Here is a 19,968-nt window from a genome sequence, read left to right on the forward strand (position 1 = left end):
GATGTCGTGCTGCTTTTCAGGGACCCCTGGGATCTTCTGTGAGATATCGGAGATCAGGAGTGCCGTCTCCTCTGACCTTCGCTGGCCGTAACTCACGGCCGAGGATGACGCTCCTCCGCGACCCGATCCGATAAGGCCCGGGCTCTCTTTCCCCACGGCAGGCTGAGCAGGAGTGGGCTCGGGGGAGGTCCGGTCGGGGAGCGCTCCCGTTTTTTTTTCCTCGTTCTGACGCTTTTGGGCCTCAAAGCGCCGGACTCTTTTCCGCCTCTGGCGGGTTCGCCCGGGAGCCCTTGTCTCCCGGTCGTCAGGTGTCGCGTTTCTTCCCGATTCGCTCTTACCGTCTTGCCGCGGGTTCGGAAAGCACCGTGGGGCTCGCTCGAAAGGAGAGAACTTTCCTCGGGATCCTGGAGTGCAACATCCGGACAGCGTGACCGACCCGACGGAGGTGATCTTGGAGGGTCACGGGTGCGGTGTCCTTGGCGCTGCTTGGGAGAGAACGCGGATGTCAGTGCGCCTGTCCTCCTCCTGCGTGGCACCTTTAACATCTTCGGCGAGCTGCGCGGGAGGCGCGACCTCGATCCTTCCACGTGTCGTCTGTTCGTTGTCCCCTTGTGTCCGCCTAGTCCGGGGACGTAGGGACGACGGCTTCGCGGTTTCGGCCGCGCTGTCCCTCTCTCCAAACTGCTGCCTCCGCCCTTAGAGATCCGCGCGGCTCCTGGAGCTCCTCCCCTCGGCAGGGATTGTTGGGACGGTAAAGGGTGGTTTCTGGCCTTTGCACCTTCCGCCTGTTGGTTTTCTTCAGCTGTTGAGTGGGGTGTGGATTTTCTGTTTTTTTGTGTTTCTTAAAATGCTCGTTTGGGGGAAAGCTGGTTCCAGGGCCCGGCGAAGGAGCGTGACGTTTGTGCCAGTGGCGGTAGGCCTCGGTGTGCCACTCTGGGCCCGCGGTGGAGCCGGGGGTGCTTTAGGCAGGAGAGGATTGCCTGAGAGGATGGTGCTAGTTGACCTATTTCTCTCTCATCCAGGTGGGGGCGTGTTTGTTCCTCGGAGAAATCTCGGAAGAGTGGTGTGGCAAGACGGCGCGCGTCCCACGCGGGAGAGCCTCAGAAGACGCCCCCCCCCTCCCCCAGGGTTTGGATGTGACCGCCCGGAAACGAGCGCCTCTTTCCCGTGAGCCTTCCCCCGAAGAAGCGTTGCCGGAAAGGGCTTGTCTCCCGTCCCTCTTGCGGCGATCCTCGAGGACGCGGGCTCCGCTCGGGGCCGCATGACCGCGCACGCCGCGGACTGGGCCGTCCCCGCGGGAGCAGGAGCGCAGAGATGAACGACGGGCTGGGGCTGGGGGCCTGGGGGGGCCAGGGGCCACAGGGAGGAGGAGGAGGAGCAGGAGCGGAGGCCGCCAGAACGGGAGACGCCAGGCCGGAGCGGGCGGCCGCGGCCCGGGCAGGAGAGGAGACCGCGGGACCGTCGGCACCGGGAGACGCGGCCTTCGGGAGAGGAGGGGCGACGGGAGCGGCCGAGGGGAGGGGGGGAGGAGGAGGAGGCGCGCGCCCCCAGGAGCCGGGAACGGGCACAGCCGAGCGGGACCCCCCCCGGGAGAGGGCGGGGAACGCGGACAAGGAGGAAGGAAGTGGGGCCGCGACGGGGGGCGGAGCGGACAGGAAAGCGGAGCCGCCGCCTCCCCAGGAAGGGGATGGCGGGGTGGCGGAGGAGCCCCCCGGGGACCCCTGGTTCGAGCCGCTGGAGGAGGACGATGACGACGAGGAGGAGGAGGACTTCGCCGGGGGCTGGGTGGCGGAGAAGAAGACCAACGGGTCGGCGGAGCCTGAGAAGGAGAGCGAGCGCGGCGGCAGCGTGGCGGGCGGCGAGAGGGACTTCGCCCGCAAGAGCAGGAAAGAGGCCCGGGAGGTGTAAGTCCGCTTCTCGATCGAGGCCTTGACATTTCGAGCATCCGGGGGGCTGTCGGTGTTTGTCCTTCGTCCTTCGTATGAAGGTGGAAGCGAAGGCGGTGAAGGGTCTCCCGCTGCTTGGCGGCACCAGCGGTTTTAGGTTTTGCAGGCCGCGGGGCAGAGCCGAGATAACCAGCGGCTGGCGTGGGCTCGTGGAAAAGAGTTGGCAGATCCTGAATGGGTCAGCTTGTTGTCCGAGGGAGTCGGATCGCTTTCCCCGATTCTTCTCATGCAGTGTATTAGAAAACCGCCTGGGACGCTCCCCCCCGGAGCTCTCCGACATCTGTCGGCCTGGAGCTGCCCTGTTCCCCCACAGGCCCCCTTTTGTGTTTAGGTGTCGCCACCTAGAGGGAGACGACGCCCATCGCAGAACTGCGCAAGCAGAGCTTCGGTCTCTGCTGGCCTGGACAGCAGGCTGTGTGAAGCCTGAAGCTGACTCTTGTGCAGAAGGCTGATCACACCACAGCTGTGGGAGTGGTGTGGAGCCCTGGGCACGTTTATCGGCTCACCTCCTCTGTGTTTTGCAAACCTTGTCGTGGGATGCACTATTGGCTGTTAAAATGGAATTTAACTGATATTTTGTAGGACTTCCTTCTGCCCTGATCACTGCAAAGCTTCTTAAAGCTTTTTTTTTTACACGACACTACTGCATCGTGGAAATTGAACGCTTTTCTAGGGTTTGTATGAGAGGGCACCTGGGATACACGAAGCTGACAGCTTCAGCAGGTCTCACCCGAGCTGTGTGTCTGTCTTGTTGTGTCCCTCAGCTCGTTCACCGTTCAGAAAAGGGGCCGCTACAAACTGGACCATGGCTGGGAGGACTGGCCCATCCTGGGAGAGGGTTGGAAACGCAAAGAGGTTTTCCGCAGATCGGGCTTCACTGTGGGCAAGACAGACACCTACTACATGAGGTACGCAGACAGGAAGTACGCACACCTGTGCCAGGCAGGCAGACGGGAAGTTCACACTCCTCCTACATGAGGTACACAGATAGGAAGCATGCATACCTGTACAGTGTGGCTAGACAGGAAGTGCACACCTCCTCCATGAGGTACACAGACAGAAGGTACACACATCTGTACAAGTTAGGCAGACACGCCTGTATGAGCCATATTGGAACTATAGATGCCTAGTGGATGAGATATATATTGGCCACATATGTCAACCGTCTCCAGTCTCGGTTCTGGAAAGCCCCAGTCCAGTTATTCTTAATGCTAAATCCCCCCTAATTAAGAGATTAGGAACCCCTGTCTAAAGTATTGATTAACTAGGAAAGTAATATTTCAAGTAAGGTAACACGCGTCCTTGAGGACTGAAGGATATTCTGAATTTTGTTCCGAATGTCTAAATTAGTGAATTGAACACAACACGTGATTAATAGATGAACTTGAACTTGATTGTCATATGTAACCGGTACACGTACTGGTACAATGGAATTCTTACTTGCAGAAAGTCTCTGGATTGTTAAAAAAAAAAAGTGTAAAACGCAAAGTGCAGACAGTGCATCAAGACAATATACAAACAGTAGACTTAGGAAGCCCAGCAGCCAGTTGCAGACGGAGTCCTGATCCCCTGAGCTTTGTCACCAGTTGGCTGGGTCTGCTGGAATTGAATGGTGAACTATAGTGCACAAACCGTGGAGCCCCTGGCCCTCGTGCGCACTCGTGAGGACTCACGCTCTCGGTCCCGCGTCTCTCCGCAGCCCTGATGGCAGCCGGCTGAGGAGCAAGATCGAGATGGCCAAACACCTGGGTGGAGCCATCGACCTGTCGAAGTTCGACTTCAAGTCCGGGGTCTTCATGGAGCACGCCGACAACTGGAGGAAAGCACAAAGGGTAACTGAGCCCCCCCGTTTCCCCCCTCGGCTACCTGTTACACACCCAGAAACACAAACGCTGTGTCAGCGCCTTAGCCATCTTGAGAGATGGGTAGGAATCGCACAAGACAGGGTAGGAATCAGCCCAATAGCAGTTTACTTGTCTGTTATAAAACTAAACATCCTACATGCAGAACCGAAAGCTAAATAAAATAACCTTTGCCCCAGACATGAATATTTCTGTTCATTTCATCTAAAGCGGAGCCAATTTTATTCTTTTTCATCGGTGACCAACTCATTTTAGTTTTTCCCCACCCGATTTGAAAGTGTGTTTTTGTTGCGTGAAGAATCTCGGAGTTGCTCGTTCTTTCGTGTCTCGGCACACGGGGGAGAGTGGGGCAGTGTGGGCAGACTCCTCCTTCCAGCCCGCCTTCCACCTTCCAGCCAATCGTCTGTCAGCACGTCGCAGGCGGCAGCACCACCCCCTGCCAGAGGAGCAGCTCTGACTGGTCGGGAGGCGGAGCCTCTCTCTGACAGCCCTGCAAGTGTGTAGGCACCCGGGAGGCTGCGGGGGGCGCTGTTTCGCCCAGGCTTGAACCCGCGAGCATGGCACAGAGAGGAGCAGACTTACCAGTTGAGCCACTTCTGACTCACTCGTTGTCTGTTTTGCTATTGCTTTGAGGAATTGATTCTAGAAAATTCAGTTTTCAGCTTTGTGTAGCTGCGGCTTGTTATTGTATAACATCTTAATTTTTTTGCCATTGTGTGTGGTTTCTTCAGCGCCTTACAAATGATTTCATTTTCAAGTTACTTGAGCACGATTAAGGACGTGTTAGTACTTGTTTTATGATGGATGCTGTTGGACTATAAGGACAAACTGCACAGACTTGAGTTGTGGGACTTTTCTGCAAAGGGTTACCCACACATTTGTATGCAAATTAAATCTTCCCGATATCTAATTTGAGCACAAGCCATTGAACTGTTGAAAAATAACTGCAAAATATCTATCATCTTTTAAACTCACCTGATGTGCCATGACCGTCTTTTCAGCTTCCTTTTTTATGGTATTCTTCTTGGGACAGGGTTGTTATACAAAGCTGGATAAATCCTTTGACGATACAACCCAGTATCATTACCAACATATTTCAGTGCGTTCTTCTCCAGAGTCTGTTAATAATAAGGTTTGGTTCTTTTTGCTACTGAAATGCAAATTCTTTCCAAAGTTTTCTTTTGAGTATTTTCGGTGATAATGCTCAAAACTAGGGGCATTCAACTCAGTAAGCAGGAAGTTAACTGCCTCAAGCCCAGGTGTACAGGTGTTTCCCATTTATAATAATAAATATTACATATACTTCTATAGCGCTTTTCTGCACACTTCACTCAAAGCGCTTTACAGGTACTCTTTTCAAGGAACACCCTGGGATTTTTAATGACCACAGAGAGTCAGGACCTCGGTTTATGTCTCATATGAAGGACGGAGCCTGTTTACAGCATGGTGTCCCCGTCACTATACTGGGGCAGTAGGACCCACACAGGCTGTAGGGTGAGCGCCCCCTGCTGGCCATACTAACACCTCTTCCAGCAGCAGCATTAGTTTTTCCCAGGAGTCTCCCATCCAGGTACTGGCCAGGCTCCCACCTGCTGAGCTCCAGTGGGCGGCCAGCTGGGAGCTGCAGGGTGATGTGGCTGATGATGATGGCTAATGGTCTTTCTTTTAATTAATTTTTTAAGAAGGTTTATAGGGTTCTAATGATTAACTTTGACATTTTTTAAAAAATAAAACGGAGACAAAACAGACTGTATGTGCCGCTAAGGTTATCTTTCGGGTTCTGTTATCACATTCAAAGACAAGATGGGATTTTAAAAGTAGATTTTGTCACAGATATATTAGCAAGACAGTTTATATTCTGTTCCTTTAATAAAGAGTAATAATAATAAACTTTATTTTATATAGCGCCTTTAAAGGTGGCTTCTCAAAGCGCTTAAAGGGAGAGTAGAGCACAGTTACTCTCCTCTCCAAATCATGCCTGTAACATTAATGATCAGTTTGTTTAGGAGCAAAAAATGGTCTCTGGATTAAATGTTTGTCACATGCAATTATTAAGCACCAGTTTTAATGCTAAATTTTCTGCTTTAATTGTTTTTTTTTAACTTTGAGCAACTTTTAAAATGAGTTATAAAATCCTGAAAGCCAAACGTATCTTAAAATGCCCCAATTAAAGCAACAACAGCAAACCGCAACAACTCGGCATTAGTGCTGAGGTGCTTTCTCCCCCCTCAGCGCAGTCCTGCTCTCTGTGGCTTTAAAAGTCCTGTTTATTCCGTTACCCCTGTGTAACAGAACGGGCGCTTCTGCCTTTGTGCGGGCTGGCGGAAGAGGTGTGGGGGAGCCCTGCCTGCAGGCAGACTCGAGACCCCCTCGTTAAAGATCGCCTGCAGCTTTCTCGAGGAGCGAGCTCGGCGTCGCCCTCCTCTCTCTCGCTCGAGGTCCTGCCTCCGCTCCCCAGCTCGGCCGCCTCCGAGGGCTCTCCCTCTCCCTCTCCCCGTCCGTCTCCGTCTCAGTCTCTCCCGTTCTCGCCCTCCCGCTGCAGCGCAGGAAGAAGAAGGAGGAGACGTCCTCCCCCGAGGGCCCCTTCCTCTCCGACAAGAGCCACGCCCCCAAGAAACCGGGCACGCCGGAGCGGGCCTTCGCCCTGGACAGCCGGGCGCCGGACAGAGCCCCCCCCGCGCAGCAGCAGAGGCCCGGCCCCGCCCCCTCCCCGCGGGTCAGCGCCACCCCCCCCAGGGCCGTCACCGCCACCCCTCCAAGGATGGGCGCCCCCCCGCAGGTCCTCCGCGCCCCCCCGCTGGCCTTCAGCAAGGCCCCGCCCGCCCCCGGCACCCCCCCGCAGGCGGCGGCCTCTTCCTCGTACGTGCTGAATGTCCCCCCGGTCCGCGCCGAGGCCTCCTCCTCCTCCTCCTCTCCCCAGAGACTTGGGGGCGTCTCCGTTCTGAGCGCCGCGGCCGGCGTGCCCCCTCCCCGGCTGCACGGCGCCCCGCCCGTGCTGGTGGCCCCCCCGGCCCCGGTCCAGGACACCGTCGTGCTCCCCCTGCACCCCCGCGCCCCGGACAGACAGTACAGCACGGAGAAGGCCTTCGGCGCCCTCAAGACCTCGCCCCCCTTCCGCCTGTCCCCCGCGGGCAAACTGTCCCCCGGCCCCGTGCCCATCTCCCTCTCCCCGGCCTCCGCCCGCTCCATCAACGGGGAGCCCAGCGCTCTGCCCTTCTCCATGCCCGAGCCCCTCGTCTAGTGAGTACGCGTCTCCTTTCTTTTCCCTGTTTTTTTTTCCCTGCAGCGCCAGACTGCTGCCTTTCCTCACGGGACATAGCCACGGTTTCGGACCCCTGCTTTGGGTGACCGTCTGTCTGTCGTTCCCTTCACCTGCAGCTCTGCTTTTTTTTAAAAACCCTCCTCGGCTCCAGGCCGGCGAATTTGCCGCCAAATCGCTGGGGTTGACCCCGCGCAGGACGGGCCGAAAAGTCCTGGTCTCTTTATCAAAGCTGGCTGCTGCTGTTCTGGGACAGCGTTCCCACTAGGTGGCTCGGAAGGCAGACCTGTCGTTTCACCCCTTTCCGCTCGCTCTCAAGTCTCTCAGGACGTGCACCTCGCTCAACGAGGGGGGGCACATTTTGCTCTGTAGTAATAATAATAATAATTGCTTACACTTCTATAGCGCTTTTCTGGACACTCCACTCAAAGCGCTTTACAGGTAATGGGGATCCCCTCCACCCCCACCAGTGTGCAGCCCCACCTGGATGATGCGACGGCAGCCATTGTGCACCAGAACGCTCCCCACACATCAGCAGCGATCAGTGGGGAGGAGAGCAGATTAATGAAGCCAATTTATAGAGGGGGATTGTTAGGAGGCCATGATTGATAAAGGCCGATGGGGAAATTTGGCCAGGATTTTGGCCGGGGTACACCCCTACTCTTTTCGAGAAACACCCTGGGATTTTTAATGACCACAGAGAGTCAGAACCTCGGTTTTACGTCTCATCCGAAGGACGGTGCCTGTTTACAGTATAGTGTCCCTGTCACTACACTGGGGCATTAGGACCCACGTGAGCCGCAGGGTGAGTGCCCCCTGCTGGCCCCACTAACACCTCTTCCAGCAGCAGTCTTAGTTTTTCCCAGGAGGTCTCCCATCCAGGTACTGGCCAGGCTCACACCTGCTGAGCTTCAGTGGGCGGCAAGCTGGGAGCTGCAGGGTGATATGGCTGCTGGTTGGTCAACCAGACAGTGTGTAGACTCAAAAAAGCTGCGGACAGTGTCCAGCTGTGGTTTGGAGAAGAGTGCATGGGCTTGATTTCCTCCGGTCTGTTTCAGTGGCTGCTCCATCTGTGGGAGCCCATTCCCTGGCATGGAGTTCCTGAGGCCAGGCCAGCCCGGTCTGTGTGACAAATGCAGACGTAAGTCTCCTTAAAATTCACTCCCGTTTTGGGTGTCGCTGTGCTCACCTTGTTTCATGTGAGCTGAAAGCAGCAGAGGCGATCAAAGATTGGAGCGTGTTCTTGTTCTAGCTTGGAATTGCAGGTTTTGCAAGCGGTATGTCTGCACCAAGTTCATTTGCCCATTGTGATGTGCCAGCAGTGCTCGGCCAATAAGGCGACGTTTTGCGAGAAATCCACAACGGCGCTGGGCCAATAAGGTGTAGCTTGAAAGGGAATCCCCAGCAGCGCTCGGCCAATAAGGCACAACTTTGAAGGGAATCCCCAACAGTGCTCAGCCAATAAGGCGTCATTTTGCGGGGAATCCTGGTCACCATGTAGGTAATGACATGGCCCAAGTTTGACCCCACTATATCTGGATCACAGAGCTCAGCCCTCAGTCCTCAGGCTCGGCTGAGCTGCTCGGACAGACTGCTTGGTACAATACAGCACAGGCAGCATGGTACGGTCCAGTCAGACAGCACAGTAGTCAGAAAACTCAGTGCTGGATGCAGATTGGACTGCTGCGTATTTTAGAGGTTTAGACGTAAATGCATTACTGAGTTTAGGGTTAACGGTTTGATCAACTCCAGCTTTTGTGAAAACCAATGACAGAAACTGAATTTCAAGTGTAAAGACTGGAAAAGATGGAAAAAATGCTGCTGAGCTGCTCTGCTGGGGCACTGTTGTTTGTCCGGGCGACTGGTAAAAAGGGCGCAGTGGGAGTCTGGTCTGTTCCCCTGCGAGTAAGAAAATAAACAGTGGGAAATCAGCTGGCGGGCAGCTCAGCTGGGCTCTGGGTCTCTGAGTGTCTGTAGTGTGTTTGTTCCACTTCATGTTTTTTCAGTTTCAAATGTTGCCTCCTTCTGTTGTCAGCTTCGGTTAACGTGATGAACGACAGAAACATCGTCTTCAGGAAGGTGAGCGCGCTCGGTGCTACCAGAGACCCCGGTAAATTAAATTGCAATGTGGTGTCCAGTCAGTGGCTTGAACTGGTCTGTGCTGGGCTTCTTTAAGGTGGACAGGAGAGTGCAGTGGGGTCAGGGCAAGGTGGCAGAGGAGCACGAAGACCTGGGCTTCATGTCTGAGCAGGTAAGATCCTTTCTGAGTCCTTCACAGCCGCACACCAGACTCCTGTGGGACAGCGGTCTGAGCCAGTCTGGGTTGTACGATTAGCAGTCAGCTCTTGTCTTGGAGCCCACACCAGGTGCTGGATACCTCAAGCTTCACACCTGCAGCGTTTCTGTAACCTGTAACACTACAGTATTTTCACATATATGCCACCTCTATAAAGTGCTTGCATCATGCTTGCTTTTCAGGGTTTGTGTCTTGTCTTCAGCTTGTGTGTTTCTCCCCATGGCTCATCGCTGTACAGTCCTGGGCAGTGCTTCTGTCTGTGTCTTGGGTAAACCTCTCGAGTTCGAGCTTGGCTTTCGACACGTTAGAGAGGGAAGACACAACAGTCCACTTATCTGTGAAATCTTTACTTAAGTGACTCAAACATCACTTTATTGGCCATATAAAATTTCTTGTATCAGGAATTTGTCTTTTCACATACCCCAGTTTGCTCTCCATGTGACACACAGACAGGGAGAGAAGCTGGGGGTCAGAGCGCAGGGTCAGCCATTTATAGGGCGCCCCTGGAGCAGTTGGGGCGAAGGGCCTTGCTCAGGGGCCCCACAGAGTAGGATTCCTCTGCTGGCCGTGGGATTTGAACCGGCAACCTCCCAGTCACGGGCGCAGATCCTGAGCCACAGTGCCACCAGTCCGCCCAGGTCAGGCCTCACCGCAGTGCTCGTGTAGTGAGTGCAGGCTTGAAAGAGGGCCAGGTGGTGGGAACAGGAGTGAACATCGGTGCTCGGGGACGGCCGAGCTTTCCCGATGGGCGTCTCGCTTCCCTGCGGTCTTCTCCGTCCTCCTCCCGAATGGGATTCTCCCGCCGGAGAGCAGCGCCTCTGTCTTGGCAGCTTGCCTGCAGTGTCAGGGCTTGGGCAGGATCGCCCCCGCAGAGACCTCTGTGTGCTGCCTGGAGTGGTGCCCGATGAAATTTGCCTGCTGGGGCAGGGGGCTGAAACATTGTCCAGCTGGTGTGGGAAAACAGAGCAGGGACAACAAGAGAGAGGAGCCTTTCTGGCCTTCATTCCTCTTAGCTGATCCCAGGATCTGTGTCCTGATGGAAGCCACAGTATCGTCTTCGACGACGTGGCCGGGTCAGCTTGTTCCGGACGTGCAGACCTGGCTGCCGTGACGCCAGTCTGGGTGGAAGTAAGGATCCACCTGTGCAGAGCTCTGGGGTCTCTCAGGGTGAAGAAGGTTATGCGACTGCCTCTTACTGTTGTGCACTATACACGCACCTTAACAGGGTGGTGGTAAACTTCCATCAGTGTGGCTGGTGAAGTTTTTTATTGCATTTGAGTCTCTTTGCATTTGACCCTTCCTCCTGTCTTCCTGTATCTCTGTGGTCGAAGCTGAGGTTGAATTTCCGTGCCAGCATGTTTTCAGATTCCTTTCATTTTGGTCTTTTTTTTTTTTGTAGAAAAAGACACCCAAAGTACAGAAGAAGACCAAGCTGGTGAGAAGCCCGGTATGTCCAGTGTGGATTACTTTGTGTGGATGTTAGTGTTGCAGTGGGTGCATGGATGTTAGGGTGTGTGAGTGTTGCAGTTGTGTAGGTGTGTGTGTGTTTGGTTTCGGCACAGAGGTGGCAGAGGGTTCAGTGAAGACACTCGTGCCAGTCACAAGAGGTGACGACACCGGAGAAATGAGCCACTGGAAGGGGAGCAGCAGGCACGACTCCCTGCTGGGTTTGAGACCGGCCGGCTGCCCGACTCTCTGTGCCTGCAGCTGCAGCGTGCCAGACAGACCGCAGCCAGAGCAGCTATCCAGCTGCAGGGTTGGTACTGCAGCAAAGTTGCAGGCCAGTGTCCAGCGCCACTAGGATTCGCCCTCTGTGCAGTTTGACTTTGCGGCGCCTGTCTGAAGCTTTCAGCAGCATTTGGAAGCTTAACAGCCAACTGGTGAGATGGGGATTTGTGTTGCTAACTGTGGCTGCGTTCTGTGCCACAGTGATTTCCAAAAGAAGTTTGCACAGGGCATGATCCAATTGCAAACTGACACACGGTCTGCAGGTCAGACACCCCACACCCTACCACTAAAGGGCTAAACAGATCTGGGGGTTTGTGGCTGTGTTGCCGCACCCCTGCTGGCTGATGCTTTGATGTCCAGCCCAGCGATTCCTAGTCCTGAGCCGCAGGGTTCAGTCTGTGTCGCTGCTGCACAGTCGGGTCTGTCTGCTGTGTGCTGCTCTTCTCCAGGACAAGACTGCACTAAAAATACTAACAGCTTGTGAATTAATTAAAGTAATTAAGCCACTGCCAAAAAAATAACTTTTAACAGTACTTAATCCATCTCATACAGATCCATTCTACTTGGGTACTCATTCATTCATTCGTTCATTCATTCATAGCATTCGTTCCCTGGTCATTTTCTTCAACACTACATGTTCATCCCAATACGAAAGAGCTTGATGCCTCCCTTGGGTCAAACAGATTCCCCATGTCTGCACCACAGGGGAAATCCCCAACTTTGCCATAACCTCCAATGTAATACTGGATCTCCGTCTTTGTTCACACGAGAGCTGTAGTTTATAACATCCTCGGGCCTTCTCAAGCGGCGTCTCCGTCCGGGGCAGAACCTCTCGGGTCCGCCCCAGAGCCGCGTGAGGTTGCAGACGGCCCAACCTGTGCATGTTGTCGTTGTTTTCAGAAGCTGGAGGCTGAGCTCGCGGAGGACTACACCTACGCAGGCATAGGGAGCAGCCTGGGGGTGAGTACCGGGGGCGGTCTCCGCGTGGCGCCGGAGAGCGCGGGCGGAGCAGCCCGGCTGGGCCCGGGGCCCCGGGCGGGCCGCTGGAGCGCTCCTGTGCCGTCAGAAGGTCCAGTAATGAAAAGCGAATTTATTTAAGTGCACATTGACCATGGTAGCGAACAGCCGAAAGTGAAGATAAATCTGAGCGGTGTTCTGCACCCTGATCCTCAGTGCTGATTTGTGCTGTAATATGGATCAGTGCATCCTATATGTGTGATGCTCCATGTTTGGAATATTGACCAGGCCGTGACGTATATAAGCAGCTCTCAGCAATGCACTAAATAGTCGTAAGCAAACTATTAAGAGGCATAATGGGGAAAAAAATATGAAATTTCATATACATATTTTAATATAAAGGCGTCTTCCTTCAGATGAGACGTAAAACCGAGGTTCTGACTCTGTGGTTATGAAAATCCCAGGGTGTTTCTCGAAAAGAGTAGGGGTGTTACCCCAGTGTCCTGGCCAAATTCCCCCCCTGGCCTTTACCAATCAAGCCTTCCTAATAACCCCCCTCTCTGAACTGGCTTCATCACTCTGCTCTCCTCCCCACTGAGAGCTGGTGTGTGGGGAGAGGACTGGAGCATCATCCAGCTGGGGCTGCACACTGGTGGTGGTGGAGGGGATCCCCAGTACCTGTAAAGCGCTTTGAGTGGAGTGTCCAGAAAAGTGCTATAGAAGTGTAAGCAATTACGATTGTATACGATGTAGTGCAGATGTGTGGTATTGGTCAGTGGAAGGCTGCCTGCAGAGCTGGAGAATCTGTTCTTCCAGTGCAGGAGAGAGCAGGTCACTTCCAGACCCACACTGGCCTGCATCAATACACATAACTGAGCTTATCTGGCCCCTGGTGGCCACAGACCAGGGGTTTTTCCCCATTTTGCTTCCTAACAGTTTGCTCAGGACTATTCAGTGCGTTGCTGAGAGCTGCTTGTATACTTATCACTGGGCTATGATCGTGGGTTAGAGGTCGCAGATTCCTTGATTTTCTGAATTGTGGAGTCCGGTGCAAGCGAAGTGATTCGGCCAGCAAAAGAGACGTCTCTTGTCCCTCGTTTCCTCACACATCTGCTGCCCGGCTGCTGAAGAACCCACCTGTCCCCAGCCCGTTGCTGTGTGGCCAGCGAGCTGCATTGAGACCGAGTCGCTGGGGGTAGAAACGGCGGCGCCAAGGACAAGTGCCCGGAGGGGCTTGGTCGTCCGGCACAGCGTGAGCCGATCCCCCAGAAGACGAGAGGAACACAAGCTGCAGTGGTCAGGGAGGCGGATCGACTGTGGGCGGGGAGGAGAAGGCTCGCCCGCTGGTGTTTGTACTGGTCGCAGGGACGACCGCAGGACAGAGGTGTGGCAGCTTGCAGTGGCTTTTTACACCCCCTCCCCCCCCCCCGTCTCCGACACAGCCCTGCCGTGAACAGCTGTCTGGACAGCTCCCCAGAAAACATGCCTGCCTCGGATCCTCTCCGAAAGGAGTGCCCTCCGAAGACGTCCGCAAGGGATCTGAAAGAAACTGTTCAGCGTTCTGCGACAAGCTCTGTAGCCGGGCGAAGCTACTGGTGCTGTGGGGCTCCGCAGTCTGGATGTCCTGTCTGTTCCTGATTCTCTCCTGCCGGTTTGCGTCGGCAAGGGGGGATGTAGTTGGGAATGACGGTCTTTATTAATAGGCTGTGTGGGCATGGAGACCTACACACGGGGAGACCGTAAATTTAAAATCTGCGCCACGGCGGTGGAAAATGTTCGGTGATGGATTTACTTTTAAGAGAATCCCCGCGGTCGTCGCCAGCTGTGACGCGTGGGTGACCACGAGCTGGGCCGGGAATCTCTGAGCCCTTTCCCTGAGCGTACTGCTCATCATCTCCGCTCGGCTGGTGTCATCCGGGGAAGAGCGGTTCTGAAAGCTTATGGACTTGGTGCTCTTGTACACGTAAGTGCGTTGGCTGTGGAACGTGCTGGCAGTGTGCAGTTCTGGGAGAAGGGAAAGTACCTGTGGCTCTGCCAGTAACCAGTACTCTCGCCAGTACTTGCTCGGAGGAACAGCTGGTTAGAAGCCGTTGCTTTTCACGCCTGCAGCCCGCAGGACGGAAGGGAGGTTTCTGAGGTTGCGTTTGAGAGGAGCTGCAGCTCAGCTGTTGAAGATGGGTCACCTTAAGGGAATCTTCATCTTCAGAAATGAAAGGAGACGTGACTGCTTCCAAGCATTTGCACTGGCAACTCTCGCTGCTTAAAGCAAAACTGTAGCCAGGAGACGGGCGATTGGGTCAGTCTTGCCAGATGGCGGACTCCTCCAAGGGTATGACTGGGAGTTGAGCTAAGAAAGCCCTCTGTTAAAACTGCAGCAGAACTGAAACCCGTATGAGTGGAAGTGGGCGAGCCTGTCCACTTGCTGGTTTGAAAACCTGCTCCAAGTTTATGTGTATCCGGGTCAGCCCGGGCATCCTGACCTGGCATCGCTGAAGGGGCTTGAACGAATCGCCGTGGCGGAAGACGCCGTGTCGGCCAACGCCGACGATGTGCTCCGACGGTACGGAATTCTGGAGCAACACAAAAGATCCGCTCTCCTGGACTCCCGGCATAGACTGTGAAAGATCGTTTTCGTCTTGGAAGCAGGTCTTGCAGGGTCACAGCCTGATGATGCTTAACATACAGTTTCTAAATTGTGGAAAGGGATAAGTAGCTCTTTTCCCACTCCACAGCTAATTTGATCAGCCATCAAAATTGGTATTCTGCTATCTCGTGTGGTATTTAAAAGCCTCCATACTGATGCAGCAAATACCATACTACTTATGTGCATTTCAGTGATTTGCCCATGACCTGTTTGAAATCTAACAAATACTTTTCAATTTAAAGAAACATAAAACGATTTATTATATCAATATCTGTGCGTGACTAAAACAGTTCTTTCAACGCTTGTTGGGCTTTTCAAAGCTTGGCCAGCAAGCAGTCATTTGATATTTCTGTAAATGTCTGTGACAGCAGCTGATGTGAGCTCTTCAGAGCCCTCTGCTGTGGCTGGAAATCTGGCCTTGTGGCGCAGTGGAGCTCTTTGAGGCCTAGGGGGCGATGCTGAGCAGCTCTGAAGTGGGAGGAGCCCTTGAGCACCTGTGTTCATGCCCAGCAGGGGCACCGCTGCACCCAGAGATGGATGGAGGAGCTTGAACAAGGCAGGGAAGCGATCTGGGATTATCCCAGTTCCAGTTAACTCTTGGAACGCTTTACGTTCTTGTGTTTTGATTCTGAATATCGGTTTTAGAAATCCAGGTCTTTTCGGTGAGTATTGTACCGCGTTCGCCACTCACAAGGCACCGTGTAAGGTGACCTCAGGAGCGTTCTCTCCTTTATTTCCTATGGGCTGTGGTTCCAAAAGGCAGCCTGGATACAGCTCGTTTCCATGGGGATGGGAAAAAAACACACCATCATCATTGTCATCAGCAGCAGCATCGCCATCCTCATTATCACCATCTTCATCCACGTTCTTCAAAGCGGAACCTTTATCACCAAGCCAGAATGCCAGAATGTAGTTCTCTGGACAGGTGCGCTTACGACTCCTTCAGGACTGCCAGACAGCATTGACGGGGGTGACTGGCCTTGAGCTCTGAGCAGCCTGTGTGATTTCGTGTTTTAATGGGCAAAGCAGCACTGGGAAGTGGGGTGGTTGCACCTGGTGCAACCTGAAAGCTGGTCCTTAAGCTCTGTGTTCAGCACGTCTTCGGAACCGACCTCAAACTCCACTACAGAGAGCGACCCTGCCGCAGACAGCAGCAAGAGGCCTTGACGGCTCTGCACACTCCTTCCTGGAGACCTGGATTTAAGAGACTGGAGAAAAGGGGGCGGAAATAAACTCGAAACTTTCTTTCAGGAAGAAAGTCGTCCCAGCTGTGCTGAAGGAAGCATCGGGGTTAATTTTTAATTCTCCAGAAGCCAGTGCAAATCAAATAGAGCCCGACTGTGATTATCGGTTCTTTTTAAAACGTCCTTCTCTTGCAGAAGGTGCCGAGGATGCAGAGACCCCTGACGCAGTACGAGGAGCTCATGCAGCCGAGGAAGGTGAGGAGTCGGCTCGGGGGAGGCGGGGAGTGTTGCTCGGAGGAACGGTCGTGTTTCTTGTAAAAACGACGCGACGAGCGTGACGCCCGCAGGGCTGGGCCTGGCCCTGCGGCTCTCGCGTTTCCCACCTGCGCCAGGCTCCTTCGCGGCGAAGCAGATCTGAACGCCCGGTGTGAGACGGCACCCGCGCGGCCCTGGGTTGCGTGTCATTCAAACGGCTTCTCCTCCCTCTTCTCTCTCTCCGCGCTGCAGTTTTCCATACCGCAGTTCAGCGACTCGGAGGACTTCGCCTTCTACTACGACGACAACGATATCGATGTGAGTATGGCGACGCGGCGGCGGCGTTGGCGGCTCTCTCTCCCGTCGTTCTCTCCCCCACTGTCGCCTGGTCTTCGCCCTCCTCCCCGGTCCCAGACTCGTATCTTTTGGTTTGGGGGAACATTCCCAAATGTGATGTCAGAGGGAGGTTCCGGAGCTGCTCTGCTGAAACCGCAGTTAGGGTCAGGACCAGGGACGGTGCTGGATTTCCTACGAGGCCCTGCAGGCACAGTGCCTGGGGCCTGTGCCGTTTTTAGTGCCGACGAAGGAGGGAAACGGTGGCGACTCGCGAGAAATGAGCTGGAACCACAGCTCGACTCCGGGAGCTCCAGATCAAAATCCCCACGCTATCTAGCAGCTGCTCTAGAAACTAGAAGCGTGGAAGTGATGGTCCCTCGACTCGCTCCATCAGTCACGGGGTTCAGCATACTGCCAAAGCAGTAACAATTCACAATTAGCAACAGTTAGCACCTTTAGAGCAGTGACATTATTGTGAGACAGGCTAGCTCTCTGTTCCCCAGGCTATGACAGGAGATCACACATTTATTATTATTATTATTATTATTATTATTATCATTATTTTATTATTATTACTATTATTGTTATTATTCAGTTGTTGTCACCTGACTTGTAGGTTATTAATTAATTAATTAGTATTAATTTCCTTCTGGCTGGAGAGCCTTGTCTCTGTCTCGTGCTCTTCCTGTGCCTCTCCTGACGCCCCCCTCTCTCCGCCGCCCCCTCCAGGACGGGCCGAAGAAGCGCAGCCGGCGCTCGTGTGGGAAGTGCGCGGCCTGCCTGCGCACCACGGACTGCCGCACCTGCGACTTCTGCATGGACAAGCCCAAGTTCGGGGGCCGCAACAAGAAGAGGCAGAAGTGCCGCCTGAGGCAGTGCCAGGTGGAGGCCATGGTGAGGGCAGGGTGCGGGGGGCGTGGGGGTACGCCGGTCTTCTGGGGAGGACACGGGACGGGCCGCCCTGCTGGGAGCGGACCGGGGCGGGGAAAGGGTTAATTCCTGCTTTGAGGCATAGGACACCCCCACACAGGAGCCCCCTGATTTAGAAAACCCCCCAAACAGGAGCCCCCCTCTGTCTGAGGACACCCCCACACAGGAGCCCCCCTCTGTCTGAGGACACCCCCACACAGGAGCCCCTTGATTTAGGATACCCCCACACAGGAGCCCCCTGACTAAGGACACCCCCACACAGGAGCCCCCCTCTGTCTGAGGATACCCCCATACAGGAGCCCCTTGATTTAGGACACCCCCACACAGGAGCCCCCTTGTTTGTATCTGTGCAGCAGTCGGGCATGAACGCTGCTGTCCTCTGTCTCGCGTGAACCTGTTTGAAGTTATCGATCCGAAGTGACCCCCCTGTCCCGGCTTCCTCTGTGCCACGGAGCAGTGTGAGGAGCTCCGCTCCGGGGGCAGGGAGGTGCAGGAAGGTCTCGAGGCAGGGAGGTGCATGCCTGGGGGCAGGGAGGCGCCGCCCGGCCGCAGGGCGCGGGACAGGTGTGCCAGAGACGAGACCGGCGCCGTGCAGCTCCTGGCGTCAAGACTCTCCCTCGCTCTCCCTTCCCAGAGGCACCTGCTGCCTTTCCAGCGCGGCCAGACGCCCTACATGCCGGAGGAGGGCTGGCTGGGGCCCGGCCGGAATCGCAGCCGGCCGCACGCCGAGGCCCGGCCCAAGCGCAGCCGGGCGGGGCGCCCGCGCAAGGGCTGGGCCTTCTGGGAGGACTTCGAGTTCACCAACGACGAGGATGAGGAGGACGAGGAAGGCTTCCTCGGCACGCTGCGGCTGCCGGAGGCGGACGAGCTGGACGAGGAGGAAGAGGACGGCAGCTCCGCGGCTCAGTCCCAGGTACTGAGAGGGGCTGGAAGAGCGAGGAAGAAGAGGAGTGAGGAAGAGGGAGTAAAGCTACATAGTACAAGATAGCTTCTGCTGACACCAGCTGACTGCAGCCTTATTATTATTCCTTACACTTTTATAGTGCTTCTCGGGACACTCCACCCAAAGCACTGTACAGGTAATGGGGATCCCCTCCACCCCCACCAGTGTGCAGCCCCACCTGGATGATGCGCCAGTACTCCCCCCACACACCAGCTCTCAGTGGGGAGGAGAGCAGAGTGATGAAGCCAGCTCAGAGAGAGGGATTATTAGGAGGCCATGATGTGTAAAGGTCAGGGGGAAATTTCACCAGGACTCCAGGGTAACACCCCTACTCTTTTCGAGAAACACCCTGGGATTTCTAATGACCACGGAGAGTCAGGACCTCGGTTTTACGTCTCATCCGAAGGACGGCGCCCTTTTACAGTATAGTGTCTCCCGTCACTATACTGGAGCAGTAGGACCCACACAGACCGCAGGGTGAGCGCCCCCTGCTGGCCCCACTAACACCTCTTCCAGCAGCAGCCTGAGCTTTCCCAGGTGGTCTCATGGAAGAAATATGTACATCCAGAACTGGAGCCATGCAGTCTAGAAAGAGCTGGTGAGCATAGCCTGGGCAGGGCAGCTGCAGTCACCCAAGACTGCGCTTGCTAGAGTGCTGCTTTAGGGTAATACGCAGTGTGGCCACGAGGGGGAGCTCTCATGAGGGCCTGGAGACCCTTCCAGAGGAAGAGGAAAATCATGAGGCTCTTTCTCCATCAGCACAGGGCAGTTTTTTTTTCATTTTCAGACAATTTCTCAACAGTTTTTTTTATATATATATAAATAACTTCGGTCTTTTTTGAGTAGGTTCAGGAAAATGTGGCCATTTGTCTTAAGCTAGAAAGGGAGACCATGTGCCCTTTTAAATAATGAAAATAGCAAGAAGACAAATGAGCTTGAAAATACATCTGCTTTACTCTTCTCGCGCGACAGTGTGGCCTATCGCCAGCTGGGAGGCACTCGCTTGCATTGAAGTTTTATTAAAATATTAAAATCCGCCGAAAATGGGCAGATTAAAAATGTACAGTCTGAATTAATTCATTTTTACAGAGCGTATGAGAGCTTTAACTCTTTCTGCACGGGCTACGAACTCGATTCCTGAGCCATTCATAGTTGAAAGCGAAGCCCTGCAGAGGGAACGGACTTTGGCTTGTCCGTCCCTCCATTGTCCAACCGCTCCATCGGGTGCAGAGTCACCTGGAAGCCGGGGTCTCGGACGCCAGTCCATTGCATGACAGGGACGCAGAGAGACACGGACACACGGACACACAGACACACACGGGCCAATTTTCCCAGAAGCCAATTAACCCGCCAGCGTGTATTTGGGCTGTGGGAGGAAACATGCGCACACACGGGGGGTGGGGAACATGCAGACTCCACACAGATCGCACCCCAGGAATCGGACCTTCTGGTCCATCGCACAGGCCCCCGTACTGAGCCGCGCCTCTGCCTTGTCCCCGCTCCAGATGGGCTCGGAGATGAGCTTCTGCTCCCCTTACCCCAGCTACGGCAAGCCCGACTCCGAGGAGCTGTACGTCAGCAGCTACCAGCTCGCCGTCCAGGTGAGGGCGCGCCGGCCCGCCAGCACC

At 54.8% G+C, this 19,968-nt stretch overlaps 1 protein-coding gene and 1 long non-coding RNA gene across 11 annotated transcripts in view; one reads left to right on the plus strand and one right to left on the minus strand.

The window, feature by feature from the left end:
* LOC138225068 (methyl-CpG-binding domain protein 1-like) overlaps window positions 1-19,968 on the plus strand; it is a 40,214-nt gene that overhangs the window by 15,034 nt on the left and 5,212 nt on the right. For 6 of the 10 annotated variants that reach the window (XM_069183887.1, XM_069183886.1, XM_069183883.1 and 3 more), the window contains 14 exons: window positions 1,023-1,904; window positions 2,711-2,854; window positions 3,646-3,778; window positions 6,351-7,048; window positions 8,126-8,208; window positions 9,103-9,146; window positions 9,244-9,318; window positions 10,763-10,810; window positions 11,992-12,051; window positions 16,072-16,131; window positions 16,384-16,449; window positions 17,197-17,361; window positions 18,032-18,310; window positions 19,846-19,941. In XM_069183887.1, the coding sequence (XP_069039988.1) occupies window positions 1,315-1,904; window positions 2,711-2,854; window positions 3,646-3,778; window positions 6,351-7,048; window positions 8,126-8,208; window positions 9,103-9,146; window positions 9,244-9,318; window positions 10,763-10,810; window positions 11,992-12,051; window positions 16,072-16,131; window positions 16,384-16,449; window positions 17,197-17,361; window positions 18,032-18,310; window positions 19,846-19,941 (2,541 nt within the window). In that variant the 5' untranslated portion in view covers window positions 1,023-1,314. The remainder of the gene's footprint in view (window positions 1-1,022; window positions 1,905-2,710; window positions 2,855-3,645; window positions 3,779-6,350; window positions 7,049-8,125; window positions 8,209-9,102; window positions 9,147-9,243; window positions 9,319-10,762; window positions 10,811-11,991; window positions 12,052-16,071; window positions 16,132-16,383; window positions 16,450-17,196; window positions 17,362-18,031; window positions 18,311-19,845; window positions 19,942-19,968) is intronic. The other 4 variants (XM_069183907.1, XM_069183916.1, XM_069183913.1 and 1 more) reach the window with 4 other exon arrangements.
* Window positions 14,826-19,864, minus strand: LOC138225075 (uncharacterized). Its single transcript, XR_011183660.1, has 3 exons — window positions 19,785-19,864; window positions 17,073-18,323; window positions 14,826-16,878 (listed from the first exon to the last, which is right to left on the minus strand). It is a non-coding gene; the product is annotated as an uncharacterized lncRNA (long non-coding RNA).

The sequence above is a fragment of the Lepisosteus oculatus genome, chromosome 2, assembly GCF_040954835.1.
Source record: "Lepisosteus oculatus isolate fLepOcu1 chromosome 2, fLepOcu1.hap2, whole genome shotgun sequence".
Taxonomy (NCBI): Eukaryota; Metazoa; Chordata; class Actinopteri; order Semionotiformes; family Lepisosteidae; genus Lepisosteus; species Lepisosteus oculatus.